The sequence below is a fragment of the Mycteria americana genome, chromosome 7 (genome assembly GCF_035582795.1).
Source record: "Mycteria americana isolate JAX WOST 10 ecotype Jacksonville Zoo and Gardens chromosome 7, USCA_MyAme_1.0, whole genome shotgun sequence".
Classification (NCBI taxonomy): domain Eukaryota; kingdom Metazoa; phylum Chordata; class Aves; order Ciconiiformes; family Ciconiidae; genus Mycteria; species Mycteria americana.
In genome coordinates this window covers 68528177-68549548 of record NC_134371.1, presented here as the reverse complement: position 1 = coordinate 68549548, position 21372 = coordinate 68528177, and the positions used below count along the sequence as shown (strand labels likewise).

The window sequence follows — 21372 nt, the reverse complement described above, 5'->3', positions numbered from 1 at the left end:
CCCGCTCGCGGCCGTGAACGTACCACGTCGGCGACGGCGGGCTTGCCAGGGGGCAGCTTGGGCCGCGAGGGCGGCCGGGGCGGCGGTGGCGGTGGCGTGCCGCAGGTGGCCAACGGCGTGCCGGGGCGAGCCGGGGACGAGGAACCTGCAACAAACGGGAGCCGTGAGCGCGCCGCAGGCTGGCCCCTACGGCTGCCCCCCCCCGAGCCCCGAGCCCCGTCTCAGAGCAAAGGCTGATCAACTCGTCCCAGCAAAGGCTTCTCCCCCAGGCGCCGGCGTGGGTGCCCACCCTGCACAAGCTCCCCTCGACCACGGCTCCGCACCGGCAGCTTTGCCCAGGGGACGAGCTTTTCGGGACTCCCGATGCCGAGTTTCTCACGGGGGCCGCCCACCCGCGCTGGGTACCCAGCTCCCTTGGCCAGGAGCGCCGAGCAAAGTTGCGATCGGAGGAATCTTACGGCTTTGACCTGAAAACCGGCCACGTGGGCAGGAGAAAAATGACGTGCCGAGAAGGCGTTTAACCCCTGCAGCAGCTGGTGCTGGTGCCACGGCTCCCGGGGCTCCACCAGCTCCCGGGACGGCAGAGCCGGTGAGCGGGTCGGTCCCTCACCGTGGGAATGAGAGGGTCCTGGTGAGAGGGGCAAAGCTTTGTCCGAGAGAAGGAGAGGAAGGGTGGAAGAGCAAGGTTATCCGATTTGCTGGGGGCACGCGGCGTTTCCCAGCCCTCCGGAAAAGTTTCAGAGAACAAGAGGGTGCTGTCCTCAGGGTTCGTGTGGTCCCCAGCGGCTGCTGCCTCGCTGCGAAGGGGGACTTTTTGCAATCAAATACCAATTTTAACAGAAACTTAAGAGGATAGCCAGCAGACTATTTGTCTCCACGTACAGAAATTCCTTCCGGGGCCAGTTCAGCAATAAGCGGTGCCGTACAGAGCGGTCGGAGATTGCACCAAGGCGAGAGGGGCGGCAGGAGCGGGGGGATGCAGAGCCCCTTTGCAGGACGGCCGAGCTGGCGTTTGCTACCGGTCTCGGCGGAGCCGGCAGCGCGTTACGATCTGCAGAGCGGTGTGGTGTGCTCACAGTGACGATACGGCGATGTCTTTAGCTTTATTTTTCCCGCTTACGAGAAAATCGGTTTACTAACTTTGCGGGGTGGTAGCTTAGATTAAGGAAGTATCAAAGCTAGATCGATAGAAACGAGACTGAGGGGTAAATGACAGGAGGGTCAGGCGAGAGATGGGCTCGTTTAAAGAGAGTAAATCCTGGCCGTTCATTTGCGCACCTCCGACATTCAAGCCATTTTTATTTAGAAGCCTAATTTGGGAACCAAAGTTTGAATTTTTCCTTCCTTATCCCAACAAAAGCCCGACAAAATAGGCATTTTTCAGGGAAAGTAACCTCGCAGGACTGAACGAGGGTCACGGAAGCTTCGGGGGTGCATTTTGCCGCGGCTCAGGAGTGGCCACCAGGTAGCCAAAGCCCTGCCAGACACCGGCTTTCATCCAGGGAGGTTTATTCCTCAGGTATTTAAGGTCCCTGGGAGACCGATGTATCTCTAGCTATTTTCTACAACGAGGAACTGTGGCAAGCGTGTGGTAAATCAGCGTGACAGCAGAAGGCTGCTGGGGTGCCGGTCCCCAGCCCTGCCTCAGCGGCACCCACGAGCCTGGGCTCCCACGGGATACGAAGGCAGGAGGGGGGCCGGGGGCGGCCCGGCTCCGCGGCATCCGAAAGCCGGACGCGGCTCGGGGGACCTCGGAAAGGCGGAGAGGGCAGGAGCGGGACGGGCGCCGGATCCGCACCCCGCAGCTTTCTGAAGATTTGCATGATTTTTGTGTGCGTATTTCAGCGCTCTGCATTTCTGCAGCTCGCTGGGCTGGGTAAGGCTGAGGCGTCGGGGTGCTTTGCAGCCCGCAGAACCGAGACAGGAGGTAATTTCTGTCTCTTCCCCGTGGCTCTTCCCCAAGAGGCAGCGCTGCCTCGCCCGGTGGGGGTTCTCCATCCGTCCCCACGCGCGGAGCCGCCGGCACGTCCCCACCCCGCGCGTCTCCGCTCGCGCAGGGCGCTCGCTCGGTTGGCGTCGGGGCGGAGAGCGGCGTAGGAAGCAGCGTGCTGTTCCCTGCTGCCGCTCTCCCGGAGAAGTCCCGGCTCCAACCAGTGCCAGCGGCAGCTGGATGCTGCAGACCCCCGCTCACCCACCCGCCCCGCAGCCGCCTCACCCAGCCGCCACGGAAAAGCCACCGCCGCTGAAGCGAAGCCACTCTCGCAGCAACAGCCGCGCTCGGGGGGATGATCCCCCCAAGCCCCCAAAGCAGATGGCACGGCTTTCAAGCTCAGTCGGGCACGGAGCTTGGGAGCGGCTGGCCCGACGCGCCCATCGTCTCCCACCCCTGCCTGCGCGGGCGGAGGGGTCTGCGAGGCTCTGCGGGGGTGAAGCTCTCAAAAATAATTTCTCGTGGATGCGGGACGGCAGCACGTGGGGACGGGGATTTGCAGATCAGGGCCGCACGGGTACAGCGCGTGCCCTGGGACCGGCCTCTAAAGTAACACGGTCAGGTTGCGCCTTCTCAGGCGCGGTGGGAGAGCCTGGGTAAGCCGACCTCTGACGAGCTCGTTTGCCCTCGCGGGCACGCAGACATTTATAATTAAGCAGGTGAAGCCGGGCAGCCAGCACACGCCAGACACACCTATCAGGTTCTGCCCTTGGGAGAGGTTCTCCAGACCCGGCTGGGCGTCCACGCTCTCGCAGGCGAGAGGGACCAAGCGCCGGTCAGAGCCGTGCCACCTCCGAGCTGGGGCGATGGCATGCGGTCGCCTGTCTGTCTGCAACAGATTTAAACCCCCCTGGGTTCTGAGGCCTGCTCAGATTATTTGCCTGAAACGTTTCCATCTATATTCACTCTGAAGCCTACTGAGGACAGAGCTGCAGCAAGGGCGATCCTATGCCAAATTTCGCATCGGGGGGGTTACGCGCGTAGCAGAGGTGGGAAGGGCGGCTCGCGGGAGCTTTGGGGAAAGGCTGCCAGACCCCTCTGCCCCTCAGACACGCAGCAAGGAGCGGGGGAGAGGACACAGGAGGCCAAGGGCAGACGCTGGACGTGGAAGCACGAGACGGCGGGGTGGGAGCGCGGGCGCCGGGCACAGGCACAACCAGGCGGGAGGGGACGGCGGATGCGGTCACGGCCACACCGAAGCACACCCAACGCCATGGGACGTACCGCTGGTGCTTCCCGTGCCGCTGCTGGCGCCCGGTCCGGGTGAGGAGACCACCGTGCGGTAGGTGGGCGGCGGAGGGGGAGGCGGGGTCGCTCTTTGTCCCAGCCCAAAATCTTTGGGCGAGGCGGCCGGCTCCAAGTTATCATCCTTGAGGTGGGGCTGCTCAGAAACCTTCTTGTGAACCTCTTCCAGGTGGAGCGGCGAGGGGAGCGGGCGGGAGGGCTCGGCCGCTGGAGCATCGGCCGGGCTGCCGGCTGCTGCTGGCGGGGACCCCGCTTTTTCCCGGGGCAGCAACTCCGGAGTCGCGGTTTCCGGGGACTGATCAGAAAAATTGACCCACTTGTCTTCTGCGTTAACAGCAGCAGACTTGGGGGATAGCACGGGGCCAAAAATGCTGTCCAAGTCATTGATGGACGGAAGTTTGTCACTTTTGAGCTCTGCTGCTGTCTGGTCCCCTCCTGTGGTCAAAGTAGTTTATTTTACACTTAGCATTAACCGAGCGCGCTGCAGTCACGCTATTCTCTACAGGGCTCTACGTCAGCTACTTCCTAGAGGAGACGCTTTAAAAGCACGTTTCCTTACAAGCTGCCGGGGAATATAATTCACGTGCGAGAAGGTTTCTACGTCAGGTCACGTGCGATGCGTGATGAACCACGCCGGGCTGAAACGCATACACTGTGCGAGAGAGAGCGTGCACCACCAGCCAAGCCCTCCTCCTCCTCCTCCTCCAGCGCTCCGTACACAACGGCCCCCTCTCCTCCCAAACCTTACGGCTGGCTCGCAGCCTTCAATGGCATCGCTATGTCGTTATCATCCCTCTGAATTATCAGCAGATATTCAATTTAAGCACTCAGCTCTCTCGCACGCTCCACTACGTATACTTATAAGCACGTACAGATAAATATATATATTTAAAGATAGCTCTCAAGAGCTGGTGCTGGGCAGGCAGTAGAGGGAAGCCGGCAGGGCGCACGTAGTGCAGTTGCAAGCAGCAGCAGATGAGGGTATTTGAGGGCTCTGCTCGCTAACGGAGCTACCACACGTCCGTGTTCACGTCTGACTTCCTAACCGACATGCAGACGGGATTCATCAGCAAAACGTAGCGCGTCCGGAGGAGGGAGATCCTCCGTCCTTCCTTTCGCGCCCCGTTTGCTTGCGTTTCTCGTCCCCGAGGGCTGGACCCGGGGCGGCCGGCAGCTCGCCAGGCCAGGAAGGCTGCTCCGTGATTCCTTTTGCCCAGGCTGCAGGGGGGGACGGGGCGAGGACGGGGCGAGGACGGGGCACGGCCGCAGCGCCAGGCTGGCCCAGGAGCCCGTGGCCCCGCTCCAGCCCCGTGCACGCCGCTAAAACCGCCGCGCCCGCCGCGCTCCTCCTGTCGGCATCCCACCCCCGTGCCTGCGTCTGGGGGAGCCGTCTGCCGTTCTGCACTTAGGGGATAAGATATAGTTTTGCTAAAACAGCAAAAAAAAAAAAAATTTAAATAGACCTCTGCCGCTTGCTTTACTTGATGCCCAGGCTGAAGGGTGCAGCAAGCCAGACCCCAGCAAGTAAACCATCGCACGGGGCTGGCAGCGCCTGTGCTCGTGTTGATGAATCTACGTAGGGAGGTGGACGCTCTGCCAGGCTGGCTGCTTAGATAAATAGAAAAATCAAGATAGGGGAGCACGAATCAAATATCGATGGGTAGAGCAGCGGGCTCAGAGCAGGGGATTCCTTCGTGGCGATGTTAACAACGCCCCGAGGTGCTCTGTACGCATGTGTCCTACTGCGTCCCGGTCCAAAGACCGGGCACTGCCCGCCCTTCCTCAAAACCTGCAGCTCCAGCAGACCCGGCCCTGCCAGCGACGTGAATTATACGCTTATAAGTGCATTACGGCCTCCGGCTGCATTCAGCGCCGGCTTTCAGTCCCTTCCTTCGGGCTGTCCTTTACTCCAGGTACCGCTTCATTCTCCCTCCCCTGCCCCTCCGCTTCCCCCGCTGCCGGCCCCGGGCTGCCTGACCGGGGTGCGGGGCTTTTCCCACCTTCCCTGACAGCAGGAGGAGTTTGGGGGGGCCGGAGCAGCCCCCCGACACAGGCAGGTGCCGCACGCCCCGTTACTCCGCGAGCACGGCCCGTCCGGTGCCGCTCCAGGCAGTAACACCGCTCTAGTTATTCCCCATTTTGAGCAGGACTTTAAGGTCAGCGTTGCATTTCAGTTCTAAAAGCGACCGATGTCAAAGGCGGGGGGAGAAGAGAGCATTCGTTTCACCCCGGCAACCCAGGCTCGGGAGTCAAAGGCGTCTTTGCACCGCTTCTAAAGCGTCGCCCTGACTGCGGCATCCGCTGAAGCACCGCGAGTGCGAGGGAAAGAGGACGCACGAGGGCTAAATCCGCGGCCAAAACGCGGCCGCGGGGACCCGACCCCCCCCCAGCGCAGCCCCCGCGGGCTCTGGATCAGTCTACCGGGGCTGCGCGAGGGCCCGCGCGAGGAGGCGCGGCGCCGAGCTTTTACCTATTCCCACCGTCAGAGGAGAGCCGGTGCGCGGCGGCGTGGCCGGGATGTTTTTCGGCGGGAGCGGTGGAGGTGCTGCGAAACAGAGCGGAGAGAGAGGGCAAGAGTCAGCGGCAGCGCGTTCGGGAACGCGCGCGGCTTTGCTGGGGAAAGGGGGGTCGGGCGGCGTGCTGCCGGGGCGCAGAGCGGGCAGCGGCACAGCCCTGGGACGATTGCTGGGCGAGCAGGAGCATCCCCGCAGCTCGGGGGTTTACGGCGTTTCGCTGCGTGACAAGCAGTCGCCGGTGGCCTTTTTGGTTGGGTTTTAGGTTTTTCGGTTCGGGTGTTGTTGTTTCTTCCTCCCTGCGGTTTTTAAATCTTAGGTCATACTCACGTTTTAAACCCCAAACTAACATTTTCATTAAAACCTGTAACCTCCGAGGCACACGTCTGCCTCTGCCTTTCTCACGTGGCCATCCCGCACGGATCCGGGAAGCGCGCGCGGGAGGAGGAACGCCGAGGGCAATTAACCCAGCGCGGCTTTGCAGGGGCGTTTTTGCAAGGCCGGCGTAAGGAGCATCCCCGTGGGAAGCGCCCGGAGGAGCACCCGGGAGCACCGCGCCTGCTCTGCCTGCCGCTCGGCACCGTTAAGCAACCATTTCAACCGCAAGCGTCACGGCCCCCTGGCAAGCTTGAGGCTTGGTGGCCAGAGGTTGCCTCGGCCTCGGCACGTCGGCACCAGCCAGCCGGCGGCGCCGGGGCGGGTTTGGCACGCAGTAGGCGTGCTGATGGCTAGTAAGGGGAAAAAGGAGGGGGGGATAAGGAACGGCGGGCTTTGCAGCTAGGGAGGAGGAAAGGCTGCGGTTCCCCCCGCTGCTGCGGGCAAAGCCGCAGCGAAACCCGGGGCTTCGGGGCTGCGTTGCCCTTCCTTACGTCAGCCCGGACAAACGGGTACTTCCGAGCCTTCGGGAATTCATTAACACGAACGATCAGGAGCTCCTCGCCTCCGAGGGCGGGGCGGGTTTAACCGCTGGCTCCACGCGGGCCATTTGAGACGTAGGATTTTGTAGATTTTGCACGGATTTTCTCCTCGCAAATCGAGCGCCGGCCAGCAGAAGCGCGTTTCCCCGGGGAGGACGAACGTCGTCTCTCCCGCGCTGGGTGCCATCCGTCCCATCCCTTATCAAACCCCGGCTTTCCTCCGCCCTAATGCACTGCAGCTGGAGCCAAGGAGGGCCAGAAAAACCCCTCCGACTCGCTACGGGATTAAAATCCGACAGCTTTTCACAGTACAGGCGGCTGGATGAGGAAAAGTAAAAGATTTGATTTCTGTATGTAGCCATTATTTTCGGTTGATTGATAACCTGCACGGTCACTTACTTCCAGTTGGAAAAGGTCTCGGTAGCTTTGGGGACTCCACGCTTGCGGTGACGGGCTGGACCGAACCCCATATCTCAGGCTGATCTAGAGTAGCTGGGGGAAAAAAAATCAAAAATAAATAAATACACATGCAAGGGCATCGATAAAACTATTCTCTTACAAATACCGACGCACACAGATGAGACGCCTTCATCTGAGGCTTGGAAAGAGAAGAAACTGAATAGTGGCAGAAAGCTCTCGTTAATTAAAGACAGGGGCTTTTCTGTAATGTTAGATAATTACAAGCTTGCCCGGTTTTTAAACAGGTCACGCAATTAGTTTGACACTCATGCTGCTTGACAAACAAAACAATGCCATTTACGTATTTGGAGGCTTATTACATTAAGCGAAACATTGCATTAATTGCAGAAATTGCCTGGAATTTTAGGATACGCAATAAAAAACAGGTATGAAAATGAAAAGATCCAATTATATTCACACAGGTCGTAGGGGAAAAAAAAAAAACCCTCTTCTAGATCTCATTTGAACTTTTTGCACTATTTTTCTTGACTTACGTGTCGAGAACTGCACGCAAACATAGCTTTGATTACAAGAATTAACCGGAGCCCTTAATTACGAGGCGTAACGAGGCTACAAGCGGCAGTGGCCATTTCGTGAGAGCCGGGCAGAGCCGGCCGTCCCTGGGAGGAGGAGATCTCTCCGGGAACAAACCGCTGCGGCGGGTGAACGGGTTTGTTCTTTGGGGAGAACAAGCCTCGCAAGATCGCGGCGCTCGGGCGAAGCTTTAAAAAAAAAAAAAAAAATAAATAAAATAAATGCTTGGGGCGGGGGGAGCAAAGTGTCTCTATGCTGCTGTCCGGGGAACGCCGTTTCTGGGAAAAGACGGCATTACTGAGAGGACGTCTTCACGGGCACGGGGAGCTGGCGAGCGCTGCCAGACAGCCCCGTTCATACCCCCCTGCAGCTGAATGAGCGCGATGCCGAAACGCTGCCGCGGTGCCAGAAGCTAACGGCCGCTGCTGTTAAACACGCGTCGGCAGAGCCTGCTAAACAGGCAAAAGGGGGGTTTCCTTTGCAAGTCGGTATTTTTAACATTCGTTACCCGCTCTCTGTCAGGATCCGTCCCGAGACCGCACAATTCACCGACTTAAAGGCTCGCTCTGTTTCCGCACAACCCCTATAACCCCGACCCCGCGCCGCCTGGAACGCAACTCCCCGCCCATCGCGGTCTGCTGCGATTTGGGGTTTTTCCCTCCTCGCGGAGGGGGGCCGGGGGCTTGGTCGCCAGGGCTGCCCCGCTCGCCGGCAGAGCTGGGTGCTGCCAGCCGTCCCCGGGGCGCGGCACGGCCAGGGGACGTCACCCGTGTCCCCCAACCCACCGTCCAGCTTCTGCTCCTCGAACGCCGACTCCAGCGGGGGCCCGAAGAGCGGTGCCAGCGCGGCGGGGTCCTCCCCGGCTTTCTTGCTGCGGGACGAGACAAGCGCGGAGGAACGCCGTGAGGGTCAGGTTTGTACTCAGACCTGGTGTTTGAGCACCGACACGTATATTTTCAGAGAGCGTTTATGTTCTAGACTAACAGGCACCTGGCAAAAGGCACGGTGTCAGGCAGAGAAAAAAGGAGAGGAGAGCGGTAGCACCGGCCGTAGCGCTACGGTGCAAACCCTGCGGTGCCCGAGCAGTCGCTGAGGCCCTGGGGATTGCTTCGGGATTAGTCAGAGCTACGCAGACCGCACGGAAAAGGGGGAAAAAAAAAAAAAAAAAAAAAGTCAAGGTCTGGACCACGCTCAGGTCCAACGCGCCTTGAGTAAAACCCTGCAGCGGCAGAGGGCACGCTCCTGCTGAGATTCGGCTTCGCTCCGTGCCAACCAGCCTGTTTGCTGTCCCAAATCAATATTTGCCAGCTCTCCCCATCGATCGGGCTGGAGGTGGCTTCCAGCAGCGGATGTCCTTGCTGCTCCGGTGGGAGAGCGAGCACGGATGCCGTGCGTCCGAAACCAGGGGTGCCGCTGCCATCGGCGCCTCAGTTCCCCCCGGTTTTGTTCGGCCGGGGATCTGCCGTCGCCGCCCGGGCACCTCCGCTCCCTTCTCGTGGACTCACGCGGCACCTGAGCAAAGAGCCCCTGGGCCCAAAGCTCCCCGTGCCTCCTGCATCCAGCGGCACGGAGCATTGACTCAGCTTATTTAAACACCAAACACAAAACGTTTGGCCGTCTCGCGAGCCTAAAACGTTATAAAAGTGACGTTTCCGCGGCGGTGTCTTTGCTGAGCCACGGTCGGGTAGCCCGGCTAGGCGGTGGCAATATTTGTGCGGCAGTACGTTTGCCGTGGTATTCTGGGGTTCACCTATCCAGGTATACATGAAAAAGGATCAAAATCCGGAGGTGAAAACAGATGCTTCCCGTCGAGCAGCGGTGTAAACGCGCAATCGCCCATCAAAACGTTTAAGAAACCGCATCGGGATGATGTGCCCGAACGCGGCTGTGTAGGATAACGATGCCGAAGGGCTCCGTACTGACCTGGCGGGGTCCAGCGTCGGCGTGGAACGCTGGGGCCGGGCGATCTCCTCACCTGCGGCACAGGACGGAGAGTGCGGGGTTAGAGCCGTGCCCCCGCCCGCCCCCCAGCATCACCCCCAGCCCACCGGCACGCGGCGGCGGCAGGAGGGCTCCCACCAGCCCTGCCACCGGCACGGCACGCGTCCCGTCCCACGCCTGCTATGATGGAGGTGCTGGCAGTAAAAGGTCTGGTTTATTAATCCAGATTTTATTTCTGTAGAGAGCCAGAGCAGGGAGCTGCACTGTTTCTATAGGGTACCCCAGGGATGCCCCATATGGCCTTCTTTACGGAAAACATTTGGGTGCCATCATTTCTGCCGGGACCACTTTAAAGCAAACCTAACCTCCTCCTTTTTTTTTATTTTTTTTGGTTTTTTTTCTTTGTTTTGTTTTTCCCCTCCCCAAAATACCACCACCATCACCACCCTGCCATAACTGTTCTTGAAGGCCGCAGAACATACTTACTGGATAAATTCCTTTTAATCGTCCCCTGGAATTAGAAACACACGAGGTAAGCGGAGTGCACAGGGCGCATGGCAATTGTCACCCAAGGAGGGACACGGCAGGAGCAAAGCAGCCCAGCAGATGTGGCAGGAATTGCCTATCCAGGGCGATATTTACTGTACGCGGCCGAAACGTGCCCAGCTGCACGTGTGCGTTGTGAAATCCCGTTTGCTCCCAGCCTACGGGGAGCAGAAAAACCCTTCCCAGAGGGTTTCGAGCCACCTAAAGCCATCACCTGGCAGCGCTGCCTTACGGCCGTCCCGACGGCGAGCGGCTGACGGGCGTCACTGCCACCCTCGCCCCATCAGAAGCGGCACGAACCCCAAATCCTCGTGTTTGACGGGCTGCAAATCGATCTAAGCCACATCCCCTCTTTCCAGCAATCCAAATCCTCGCTCCCGCCGCACAGCGCGCACGGGCCCGCAGGCAGCAAAAGCCAAACCCCTCCCAGACCGCAGGGGCTGGGGCTGCACGGCAGAGAGGGGAGCGGGAGCCGCGCCGGGGGGGGGGGACCGGCCGCGGGGGTACCCCGGGACGGCGAGCGCTGCCTGCGCCAAGGGCAGGGTCTCCGGGGGTTCGCAAGGATGCGGGTTGAGCCGTCGGGATGCCCATCATCCGGGACCCCTTCGCATCGCCCGGGGGGACAAGGTCCCACCTTCACGTGGGGTCACACAACGGGGCGGCCGAGGGCACCGGCACCCCTTCCCCTGCCACGTAACCCCAGCACCGATTCAGGCCCCCCCCAGCACCCCCGTTCCCGGAGCAGCAGGGGCAGAAGCAGCGAGCACAGATGCTTACCGGGCTGCGCCGCTGCGGTCAGCGAGAAGGAAGAGAGAAGAGAGACCTGGTCAGAGAGGGACAGGTCAGCGCCCCAAGTCCCCCATCGCGTCCCTCCGTCACGGCTCTCGGGCCGCAGCGCCGGGTGGGCTTCCTCCTCCGCGCAGCCCCCCCGGCCCCGGCAACCCTCGCGGGGAGCCCCGCGGTCACCGGGCAGGCGGAGGGCAGCGTCCGGAGAGACCCCGGAGGGAAGCCCGGCCCCGAGGAGCGGGGGGGGGGGTTTCCCCAGCTGAGCCCAGTCTGAAGCCCAGTCCTCCTGGGGAAGGCAGCACCACTGCATACCCCGGCACCAGGGATCAGCCACCAGCCAGGGGCTGCTCTGCTCTCGTAGCTTCTGCTGCGCCGCGACCGATGCAAAACACGCCCAGCTAAAACTGCGCCCTTATACATCTTGTCCGAAACCACCGGCTTTTTCACCCAAACCATACCCCCCGGCTAGGTACGTTCGAAGCAAAGACAGCCCCTAGCTCTATTTGAAAGTGCTCTAAATTAAATCGAGGGAGAAGGAAAATAATAGGCATCGTGCCTTCCGAAATGGGAGGATTTGTTATTCGCCTCTTACGTTTCAGCTCCAGAGACATGCAAAACGGGGACCGTGCAAACAAGAGAACACCAGACCGTGTTAAAAAATTATAAGAGATAAAAAACTGTATTTCTTACCGGACTTTTCCTCTAAAAGAATGCAGAAAAATTAAAAAAAAAAAAAAAAAAGAAAGAAAATGAGAATATAAGATATTTTCTATAAAGGGATAACACAGAAATAAAAGGTTTGTATTATGAGCAGCAGCGTCGGGTGCCTGACTGTTACACAGGGAGCAGAGCAGCCGCGCCTGCGCCCGGCCAGGCTGCGGGCACTCAGACAGGAGGCTGGCGAGAGAGCGAGCACATCGAAATAAACCCCTGCGCCTGAGCCGTCTCACAGAAAGGACTCGCACGCCGCGTCGGCAGCGGGCCCCGCGAGCTACGGACGGGGGCCCTCTCCCACCCTCTTCCCTGTCTTGGAAGGGTCCGTACGAGAGGAAAGGCAGGAGCACGATTTTACCCCCGAGTGCTCCAGCTTCAGGCTATTACTGATCAGCTTTGCCCCCTGACTATTTTTTCCGACCACCACAAAGCCCCCGCTCCCGGGGCTGAGTTTGCCGTGGCACGAAGAGCGAAGCGGGCAGGAGCTGCCGGCGGGAAGGGGCAGGGAAGAGGGTGGGAGGGCTGAAGATGCCGGGCTGCTGCCGGTACGGTACGCGGCACGGGCCGGTCGTACCGCCATCTCCGTACTTCTTCTCAAGAAACGAGCCCTGAGCTACCGGGCTTCCGAGGAGGCAGCTGGCCCCAGTTTGCAACAGCATCTCCGGTTTTCTTCTTGTCTTCAGGTTCAGGCACCGTGATTTCGGCCCCAAAGGGACGGGGAGGACAGTGCCTGTGGACGCGGCCTCTCCCATCCCGCTGCTCTCTCCCAGGAGAGGCCGGTGCACAGGAGGGCCGGCGTGCCGGAGCAGGGCTTTGCAGCTGGTTTTGGAGAGGAGACGAGCCCAGGACAAGGGCAGGGACCCGGACGGCCAAGCACGGAACTCCATGGATGCAGAGCTCCTTCAGCCAGCTCCTGCCCGGGGCACCGGTGCTTTCCCGGACAGCGGGGCCAGCGCCGCTTGCCAGGACCCGGCATGCCGGGGAGCGCCCGGCCGCGGCACCGTTCACCTCCCCACCCGCGCCCTTTGGCTCCGTACGCCGGATTTCGGATCCCGACACGGGGAAGCAGCACGGCTCCTTCCGTTCAACCTGCACAGGGCTTTTCGCCGAGCCCTTTGGGCTGAGCAGAGCACGTCCGCACTGGTTTTTGCAGGGAGGCATCGGCTCCGGCCCCGGCCCCGGGCTGTGCCCTGCCGGCGGCGGGGACAGGGGTTTCCCCCGAGCAAAGCACGGAGTGCCCCGACCCAGCGCCCAAAAGGCAGGCTTCGGACCGCACCACGCTAACGCACGCAGGCGCGCTGCCAGGGGCTAAATCCTTCCTAACCGACGGCAAAACTCCCCCTGACCTCAGCAGGAAACAGCACCCCGGAGAAGAGGAGACACAGGATCGTACCTAGCAAAATGCACGTTTTGTGGGGTTTTGTTTTCCCGGAAAAGGCGAGGTGCGGAAGAACTGCTGGCCACAGCAGCCTAACCCTCGTATACCGGTGCAAAACTATCCGAGTACTTCGTCAATAAGAATAAAAACAACCAAGGAGCTTCGGACTGCTAGGAGCCGAGCGTAACCGTTCGATAATTTCTTAATAGATCTTTATTTATTGCTAGAGCCGACATCGCTTTATGGTTTTTGGCTGGGTTCTCTGAAATCCCCGCACGGCAGGCTGCGGCGCAGAATCGGTGAGCAGCCTCTCCCCACCTCTGCCGCGGCTGTGCCAGAGCCACCGACACCCGGGACGGGCAGCGAGCCCCCGGGGCAGGGGCCGGCTGCCAGCAAGGGATGCAGAAATAAAAGCCACGAGGGAAGGAGAAGACACCAAATACAGACTTGGCCCCCGAAATAAATTCTCAGTGCTTTCTCTATCCCGTTTTTAAAATGTTGCACTTTTTCCTCTCTCCTCCCAAAAGAATGTTGGCTCCTACGTTATATACCTATACACGCGTGTGCACCAAACTGCTGGGGCCGTCGCTTTGCAAAACCAAATTAGCCTGTGTTCGCAATAAGAAATTCTGGTTGGTTTTTTTTTTCTCTCGATCAAAATTATCCACCTATTTGATAAATAATTGCCAGTCTCCAAAACTCCCCCCTGCCCTTTTGCTGAATTGGTGGGGGGGTGGGTGAGGTGTTGGTTTGGGGCTTTTTTTCCCCTCTTTTTTTTCCTCTTTTTTTTCTTTTTTTTCCTCTTTTTTTCCTCTTTTTTTTTTTTTTTTCCGTGCCTCCCAAAATCGGCGACTGCAGTTTCTAACCCCTGAATGCTAACAGCCAGAAACTCCCTGGCCACCGTGCAAAAAGCATCCGGAAGCGCACGTCGCTAAAAGGGAGCAAGCATCGGGGGAAGCAGGGCCGTGCCGGGGGGACTCGGTATTTCCAAGGACAGTGACTTGTCCCAGAGGCTTTCATTAAAAATCGGTGACGTTGTGTTGGTTCGGAAAGAAGAAATAAAACGCAGTAATTTTATTTCCTCTTTGCTTAGAGTTTGAGATCCATTCACACTTCGGATACAGGCTATTTATAAACCATAAAAGCTTCATCTGAAAAGACACTACAGCCCACCGAAAGACAAAAATCAAATCTTTTCGCGGCTGAACAGATTGGGATGAGACGACAGAAATCTTGCCGAGCCTTGGGAGAACCAGAGGGTGACGGTATTTCTAGTGGAGGGACTCGGGAGACAAGCCCTTTCCTTCCAGGAGCCCTGGGTAAGAAACGTCCCTCTAACACCCCACGGCAGCCGCGTGGAAAACCCCACAGATGCTTTCCCTGTCCCGGGAATCAGGGCAAGACCCGTCCGATTTATGTCTTGAACGATGACCACATTGAAAAATGAGGAAAAAGGCGAAAAATAAGGGAATAGTATACTCTGATCTCAGTTGCCCTGTTTTATGAGCAGGAGAGGGAATTTTTTAAGACATTTTGAACTGGAAACATCACCGCAATACATCCGAGATCTCCTTGCAGTCACGTTATTGCCTCTATATAGACGAGACCCCACAAATTAGGCCATAAACGCAAACTTAACCAGCGGCACCTAAGGAAGAGCCCCCGGCTGGCTCGGGACGAGCCCTGCGGAGCATCACTGCTTTTGCGACCGGGGCGAGAGACGGAAACACGGAGGACTCACCACGGGAGATGGAGAAAGCGCGATGTTGCCTATCGACGCCTTCAGCTCGTCCACCGTCGCCGCGCTCTTCAGGATGTCTTTGGCCTGCAAAGGCTTGATCTTAATGTTGAACTTCTTGTGCGCCTCCTCTTCCTCTTCGGATTCGCTCGAGGAGTAGAAGTGCTTTCCTTTGGTAGGTAGAGCACAGTTAAAGAAGGTTTCCTGCTGCTGCGAGGGCAGAGCCTTGGCATTCAAAGGCTCAAGCCTCCCCGAAGAGTGGGAATTAGGTGTTTTCAAAATGCGTATCCCCAACACGCCGGGGCAGGAGGAGCGTGCAGGGCAAATCCTCCTGCCGTGCCTGTCGCTGCTGGGATGCTTCACGGCTTTACCCATGCGCGGGCAGAGCAGGCGGGACCTGGTGCTCCGAATCACAGAACCGTATAGGTTGGAAAAGACCTTTAAGATCATCGAGTCCAACCGTAAAGCTCGCAGCGATAAAGCCAGCCCTGGTTTAGCCCAGCAGCGATTTGCAACAGCGTGCGGGTTTCCTCCCCAGCGGGACCGTCCTGGCCCATCGCCCGCAGCGAGCCGGCATTTTTCAGCGGCAGGAGAGGAAGAAATTGTGCTTTCCCACTTACCCTCCTCCAGCTGCGAGGAGGCGGCTTAAAACGTACAAACCCGGCACGTGCACGGGCCCTGGCCGTCAGAGTCTCCTCGCCCCTTAGCAGGGCCCATTACGGGAGCTGCAAATTCATCTTTGCTCATCGTGCTTTCGCTGCCGCGCGGATCGTTTCCACCCCGAACCAGCATCAGCAGTGGCGAAGCACCGCGCCGCCAGCGCCCTGCGCCCACCGCAGATGGGCTGGGGCACGGGGGTCTCCGCGGGGCAGCCCACCGGCGTGCTCCCCGCGCTGCTCACGCCTCCTCCTCGTTTCACGGCAATGAAAATCGGGTAATTCCCCCCGGGAGCCAGTTTTAGCTTTGGAGCGACAGCTCAGAAGGGAAATAAAAAGGGAAAATTAATAATAGTCATCATCGTAATAAATAAATAAATAAATAAATAAAAATAGTCAGTGGCCTGCCGGTGAACCCCAGCTCATCTTACGGTTTGTGAACCGAGAGGCAAAGCCGACAATAAAGGATATAGCCTGGTTCCTCGGGTCGGATGCTGTATCCCTCCTCATCAAGCTCAGGTGAATTCTGAATAGGGTACAAAAAACCCCAAACAATTAGCAACGTTCATTCTGTTCCTGGAAAGCTGGAAGTTGTCTCCTGCAGGAAGCAACATCCAGCAAAGCCCCGGGCAGCCCAAGCCCACTGCTAGCCCTGGGGCTGCACAGAGCAAGCAGCACCCGTGCCCTGGCACGGCACCCGCTGGGGCGTTTAGCAGGGGCCCAGCACCCAGCCTCGCCTTTCACAGGTAAAATTTCACAGGTAAGATTTCGCAACGCTCAATTTTTGCGGAAAGTTTTTTGCAACGTTTGGTTGCAAGCCAGGGTTTTCTCTGGGTAACCGCGACGTCCCGCGGGCCCGGGCACCGCTCTCCTCACCTGCGGAGCGTCAGGCATCAGAGCTGCCCAGCGTCTGGGCCGTTTTATGCTATTTAATTAACATGCAGATACGAAACACCTATCTGGACACAGCTAACACTGGGACACCCCCCAAAACGGCCACCCAGAAAGCCAAACGGGCGGCATGGGAGCACAGCCCGGGTGCCCCGTCGGGAGCCGCACGGGTGCTGGACGGAGGGGAGGCTCCGTGGGACACTTACGTATCTGTCCCAGTCGATCTCCGCGTAAAATCCATTCGGGGCTCCATTCGTTTTCTTCTGCAACACATCGGAAAAGAAAATTCCCAAGTTTTAAGTTAAGGAAACGAGGAGAACGCAGCGTGCCTTATACGCGTGCACCGACACGGCTAGGATGCCGCTGGGCAGGGGGACCCCGCGGCTGCCCGGGCAGGCACTGCAGAGAGCGGCTCCGCAGCCGCACGTCAGCCACACGCAAGAGTGTTTCCCGTTTCTGGAAGGTCTTCCACACCAGAGGCTGCTTTGGAACCTAGAACATTTCTTAAGGAAGAGAAACGAAACGGCCATTCCTCCGGCTGCTGCGGTGTTCCAGCCCACGGGGAGAGCTGGCGGCAGCGGGGGCTGCCGGTGCCCCTCGAGCACAGGTAGCACCGCTATTTATCGGGAGATAGACACCTTCCCCAGAACGCGCTGGAAGAAGGATTCGGCTTCTCTTATTCAGTAGCCAAACGGCCCGCAGAGCAAGCCGGGCGTCGTTCCTTCACCGTGTGGCGAAGCTGGGTTGCAGCAGCGAGAGGCGTCCGGGCTAACCCAGCTGGGATGCGGCATTAGTACACGTCACGACGCACCAACACACACGCACACAGGTTACTGCTGCTTCGGACCCGGGGGGGGGGCCGGTTTGGAAGGAGGCTTTGGGCATCCATCGCCTGCGGGACCCCTTTGCCGGTCTGCTCTGGGCAGCCAAAAAATGCCCAAAGCTCCCGTTGGCCACCGCAGCCAGCGAGCAGTGCTGCAAGGCCAGCTCGGGGGGGGACTGAATTAGGCTGGGTTCTCAATTTTGGGCACCTAAATTAGATCAGCCGGTTGCCTTCAGCTGCCAGAGGTAGCACCCCCCGCCCCAGCACCCTGCGAGGGTCGAAGGCAAGGCACCGGCCCGGGGCAGCAGCAGCACGGGGGCCGGATCAGGCCCCCGGCACCCTCCTCCTCCGCGTTTCACCCCACGGTCCTCAGGGTGCTGCCCAAGGACGGAGCAGCCCCGTTAGAGGCACAAGGGTGAAAAATCGGGCTCTGGGTGCCGATACGTGGGACTTCTGCTTTTCCCCCAGTGCATTTTGTATTTAACCCCGTTTCTAGTCAACACATACATCCACCTGACTGAACCTAAATGGCGTTTCCCTACGTTCCGGATTTCAAAACAAAAACGACTCACTGTTTTTAACAACCCTTTCGTAGCTGTAAACCGAGCTGTTTTCCTTACCGAATTTTTTTTTCCTCCTTCACGCACACTCTCGGGTTTGCTATTGCAAGGTGGCTCATTGGGATGAGGGCTGGGCGGCTGGAAGGGATTGGGGTTTGGCAGAAAAAGGGTTAAAGTATTGGGTGGTTGGTTGGGTTTGTTGTTGTTGTTGGTTGGTTTGTTTTTTTAAGAACACAAAAATAAGTTACAAGGAATCAGCAAACACGGTTTTATAAGAAAAGGAGGGCTCAGCTGCGGCTCCCTTAGGAGTAAGCGTGGGTTTTACTGGGGGCAGGTAACGGGGCTCTATGCAGCAGTCGGAGGATTTGCCTCTTGGCCACGCCGGTGGCTGCAAGTGTTATGGTGAGAACATGTTGTAGGAGGAAGAGTTATACTAAATGTCTCCATGCTCCAATTCCCCTGCCTCCGATACATTCGGCGGCTTCATTACCCCCCCCCCCAAAATTGCATTTCTGCATCCTTCAGCTTGCTGGAGCCCCTGTCCTGCCCTGCACCGAGCTTAAAGAGCGAGCCACCGGGAAAAGCCAAGAATAGGAGCCCCATTGAGAGGGCACCCGAGCTCACCCGAGGTCCCCGCACCCACGCCCGGCAAGAAGGGGCTGCCCACGCACTTCTGCCGGCGGAGGGAGCGGCTCCGGGCTGCTCCTTGCGTTTTATTGATGACTGCTGAATAGAGCCTTGGTTAAAGCGCCGAGCTGCAGACTCTTTTTTTTTTTTTTTTTTTTTTAATTGCTATTTCTTAGCAAGTGGCTTACGAACACAGGGCGAGCCCAAAGCCAAGGATCTTGGGTCAGATGTGGGGAAAAAAAAAAAAAGTGATCTCTCTAAAGGACCAATTCGGCACCCCGATTTTTGGATGGCTTTGTAAAAGACATCCCAGCACCCCTCTCCCTGCCCAGCCTCCCGAGCGTCTCTCGTTTTTATTTTAAAGGTGAGCTTCTAATGTCTGAATTTGCTCAAGAAATAACCACCAGCACAGTCCCAGTCTGAACCCAACATACTTTTTTGGAAACTTGAAATCAAATGGCTAAAGGAGACGTGGTCCGTCTGCTACCCGCATCTAGCGGGGGCATTTCTATCCAGCGCCACAAATAAAAGCAGCAATAATTCAAAACCAAGTATCTCCTTATTTTCAGTTGAATATAGAAAATAAAAATAGGTATTGGAAACAGCTGTCCTGGCAATTTTCCCTTAACTAATTGTACAGCAAATCTGACCCAAGCCAATTAGCGGGAGCAGAAACGAGGATGCGGAGCTGGGGGTTTTAGCAGGACACCCGGTCCCTCTGCCCACGGCGCTCGGCAGGTGTTCCCATATTGTTATTTTCTTTATGTTAATTTTGTAGAAAACCTGGAATATGTCGTTATTTTCAACAGCTCGCTTCCTCCTGAAATTTATTTTCTATATTAAACAGAAAGGAAGAGACGGTTCACAAAATGCCGATGGAGGAGTTCGCGTTCAAGGGGCCGCGGCAGGGGAAGAAAGCGGGAGGGGGTCCGTGCAATACTTACGATGCCGTCCCTGTCCGGCGACCCTCTGCAAAGAACAGAAAGAAAGGCAGCCCTGTTAGCTCCAGACGTCTTCCTGCACCCCTGCCCGCTTAACCGGGGAAATGGTTTTCTTAATGAATCTACAGCAGCAACGGGGTTAATTATGAAATCGTCAGCGCATCCAAATTGCCTGCCACGCGCTCCTTGTGAAACCCGCACGAGGGTCTCGGTGCCGGCGCTCTCGTGTTATTGATAAGTTTGTATTTATGGATAAATGATACATTTTGTGTTTATCAGTAAGTAAAGCGCTCCTGCCGACGACCGCGCTTTCCCGGCCGAGGCGGCGGGCAGGCTCCTCCTTGCACCCATCCCACGGCCACAGCCCTGCCCGGGGTGTGCGTCCCCTTGGCAGAAGACAATAAAAATGACATACAGAGTAATTCAGAGATTTTTTTTTCTTCTGCCAGAAGCACAGTCGCTTCTCTTTTGAAAGGATTTGAAAATTGATGAGACTCCTCAGAGATCCTAATCCCCAGCCGCTTACGGGATTTGGCCCTCGGTCACAGCAAACGGTGCGGCAGGCTCAGCAGCCACATTTAAACGCTGTCTAAGGAGGCCGAGTTATTTAGTGAAAAGACAAAAAATACGCTTATGAAAAACCAGACGGGCTCCTCCACCTCCCACACGCTCCCAAGTTTTATGCGTTGCCAGAGATTTGCCACGAGTTAACGTCTGGCTCGGGGCATCAGCAAAACCCTGCAGGGAGCTGCTGCCCGACCGGCTCTGGTTTAACAGGGACCAACGCCTTCCACTGAACTTCTCCGGTTCACACGCGTCTGCCTCCCGTCTCTCTTCGCTTGCATTTCACCTCTTTGCACAAATATTTCCGAAATTTTGGGGAAGTAGCAAAGATCCCCTCTGCTTCCACATTTCCCACATTTGGAGAGCACTCAAAGCCGTTCGGGGCCACGACTGCGACGTGACCCTGCGACGTGCTAATCGCTGCTGCTTGCTAATCGCGGCATCTCCCCCACGGTGACCTTTCCGCGAGCTCGTTACCGTCAGGAACGCCCCAGGATTCGTTATCTCCGTGTGCCACCAGCTTCCTCAGCCTCTAGGAAGAGCAGGCTGCTGCAAGCAAGCGTGGAAATCACGGAGCGGGCTAAAGGCAGGACCTAGACGTGGCTCCATTGATTTGCCGTGAGCAGAAGAGGAAGATGCGAAGCAGCCCGTTTCCTGCCCATCCTTCTGATAAATTATAAATGAAGCCGTACACGGCTGGAGCAGGAGGTCCTGGCTGTCCCGCAGCCTGCCTGGCTGGTGGAGGGACAGCCGCCATTGCTGGTGACAAGACCCCTCTGCCAGCAGGACAACAGCTCGGTGCCGCACAGCCCTCTGGGGGTACGCTCCACGTCCCCCCCATATTTTTGGGCCCCCTTTTGCAGCGGGCGAAGCCCCGCAGGTGCCGGTGCATCCGGGCTCAACGTGGCCCCGGCAGCGCGGCCAGACCCGCAGAGCTGCAGCGGCTGTCTCCCTTTGCACGGGAAACCGCACCAACCGCCACCGGGATAAAATAGCTCAGGAAAACAAATTAAAAAAAAAAAGAAAAAAACCCATAGGGTTTTTGCTGTGCCGGACACTAAGCACCCGGACGATGCTGCGGGCGCAGGAGCGGGGTCCCCGCTGCCTTTCGCCCGCTCCGTCCCCGGCGCACGGGCGGGACAGGCTCCTCTGCCACCCTGCTTTGGGACATCCCCCCCGAAGCCCCCTCAGCGGCAGCCGGGAGCCCTCCCTGCGCTGGGCTCGGTGCCCTGCCAGCGGCACCGAGCAGTGCAGACCCGTGCACAGCGTCCCCTGCCAGATGTGGCGAGAACCCCCGCCAGATGTTTTCCCGGGAAGCAAAAGCATCTCTCGCAGCAAAGCCGAAGGAGCGTGCGCCCCACGAGCCCTGCGCACCCTCACCGTCCCGAGCCTGCCCCAGCCGCGCAGCCCTGCACGGGCATCTCTTTAAATTGAATTTGCACCTAAAAATACCCAAGCAGACGGGCAAATCCGTAGTTTGGGCAGAGATTAATCTGCTGAAACTCTCAGAGGAGCAATTTTCTTCTGATCACCGCTAACTGTCGCCGTA

The 21372-nt window shown here is 58.1% G+C and overlaps 1 protein-coding gene across 1 annotated transcript in view; it reads right to left on the bottom strand.

Annotated features, from left to right (window-relative positions):
- The window catches only part of SGIP1 (SH3GL interacting endocytic adaptor 1), a 59482-nt gene that overhangs the window by 15868 nt on the left and 22242 nt on the right, over window positions 1-21372 (bottom strand). The window contains exons 4-15 of the mRNA XM_075508945.1: window positions 19263-19287; window positions 17752-17829; window positions 16515-16571; window positions 15889-15943; window positions 14765-14940; window positions 10086-10110; window positions 9582-9633; window positions 8444-8529; window positions 7065-7157; window positions 5706-5780; window positions 3215-3670; window positions 24-145 (exon numbers count right to left, since the gene is read on the bottom strand). Of these exons, the coding sequence (XP_075365060.1) occupies window positions 24-145; window positions 3215-3670; window positions 5706-5780; window positions 7065-7157; window positions 8444-8529; window positions 9582-9633; window positions 10086-10110; window positions 14765-14940; window positions 15889-15943; window positions 16515-16571; window positions 17752-17829; window positions 19263-19287 (1300 nt within the window). The remainder of the gene's footprint in view (window positions 1-23; window positions 146-3214; window positions 3671-5705; window positions 5781-7064; window positions 7158-8443; window positions 8530-9581; window positions 9634-10085; window positions 10111-14764; window positions 14941-15888; window positions 15944-16514; window positions 16572-17751; window positions 17830-19262; window positions 19288-21372) is intronic.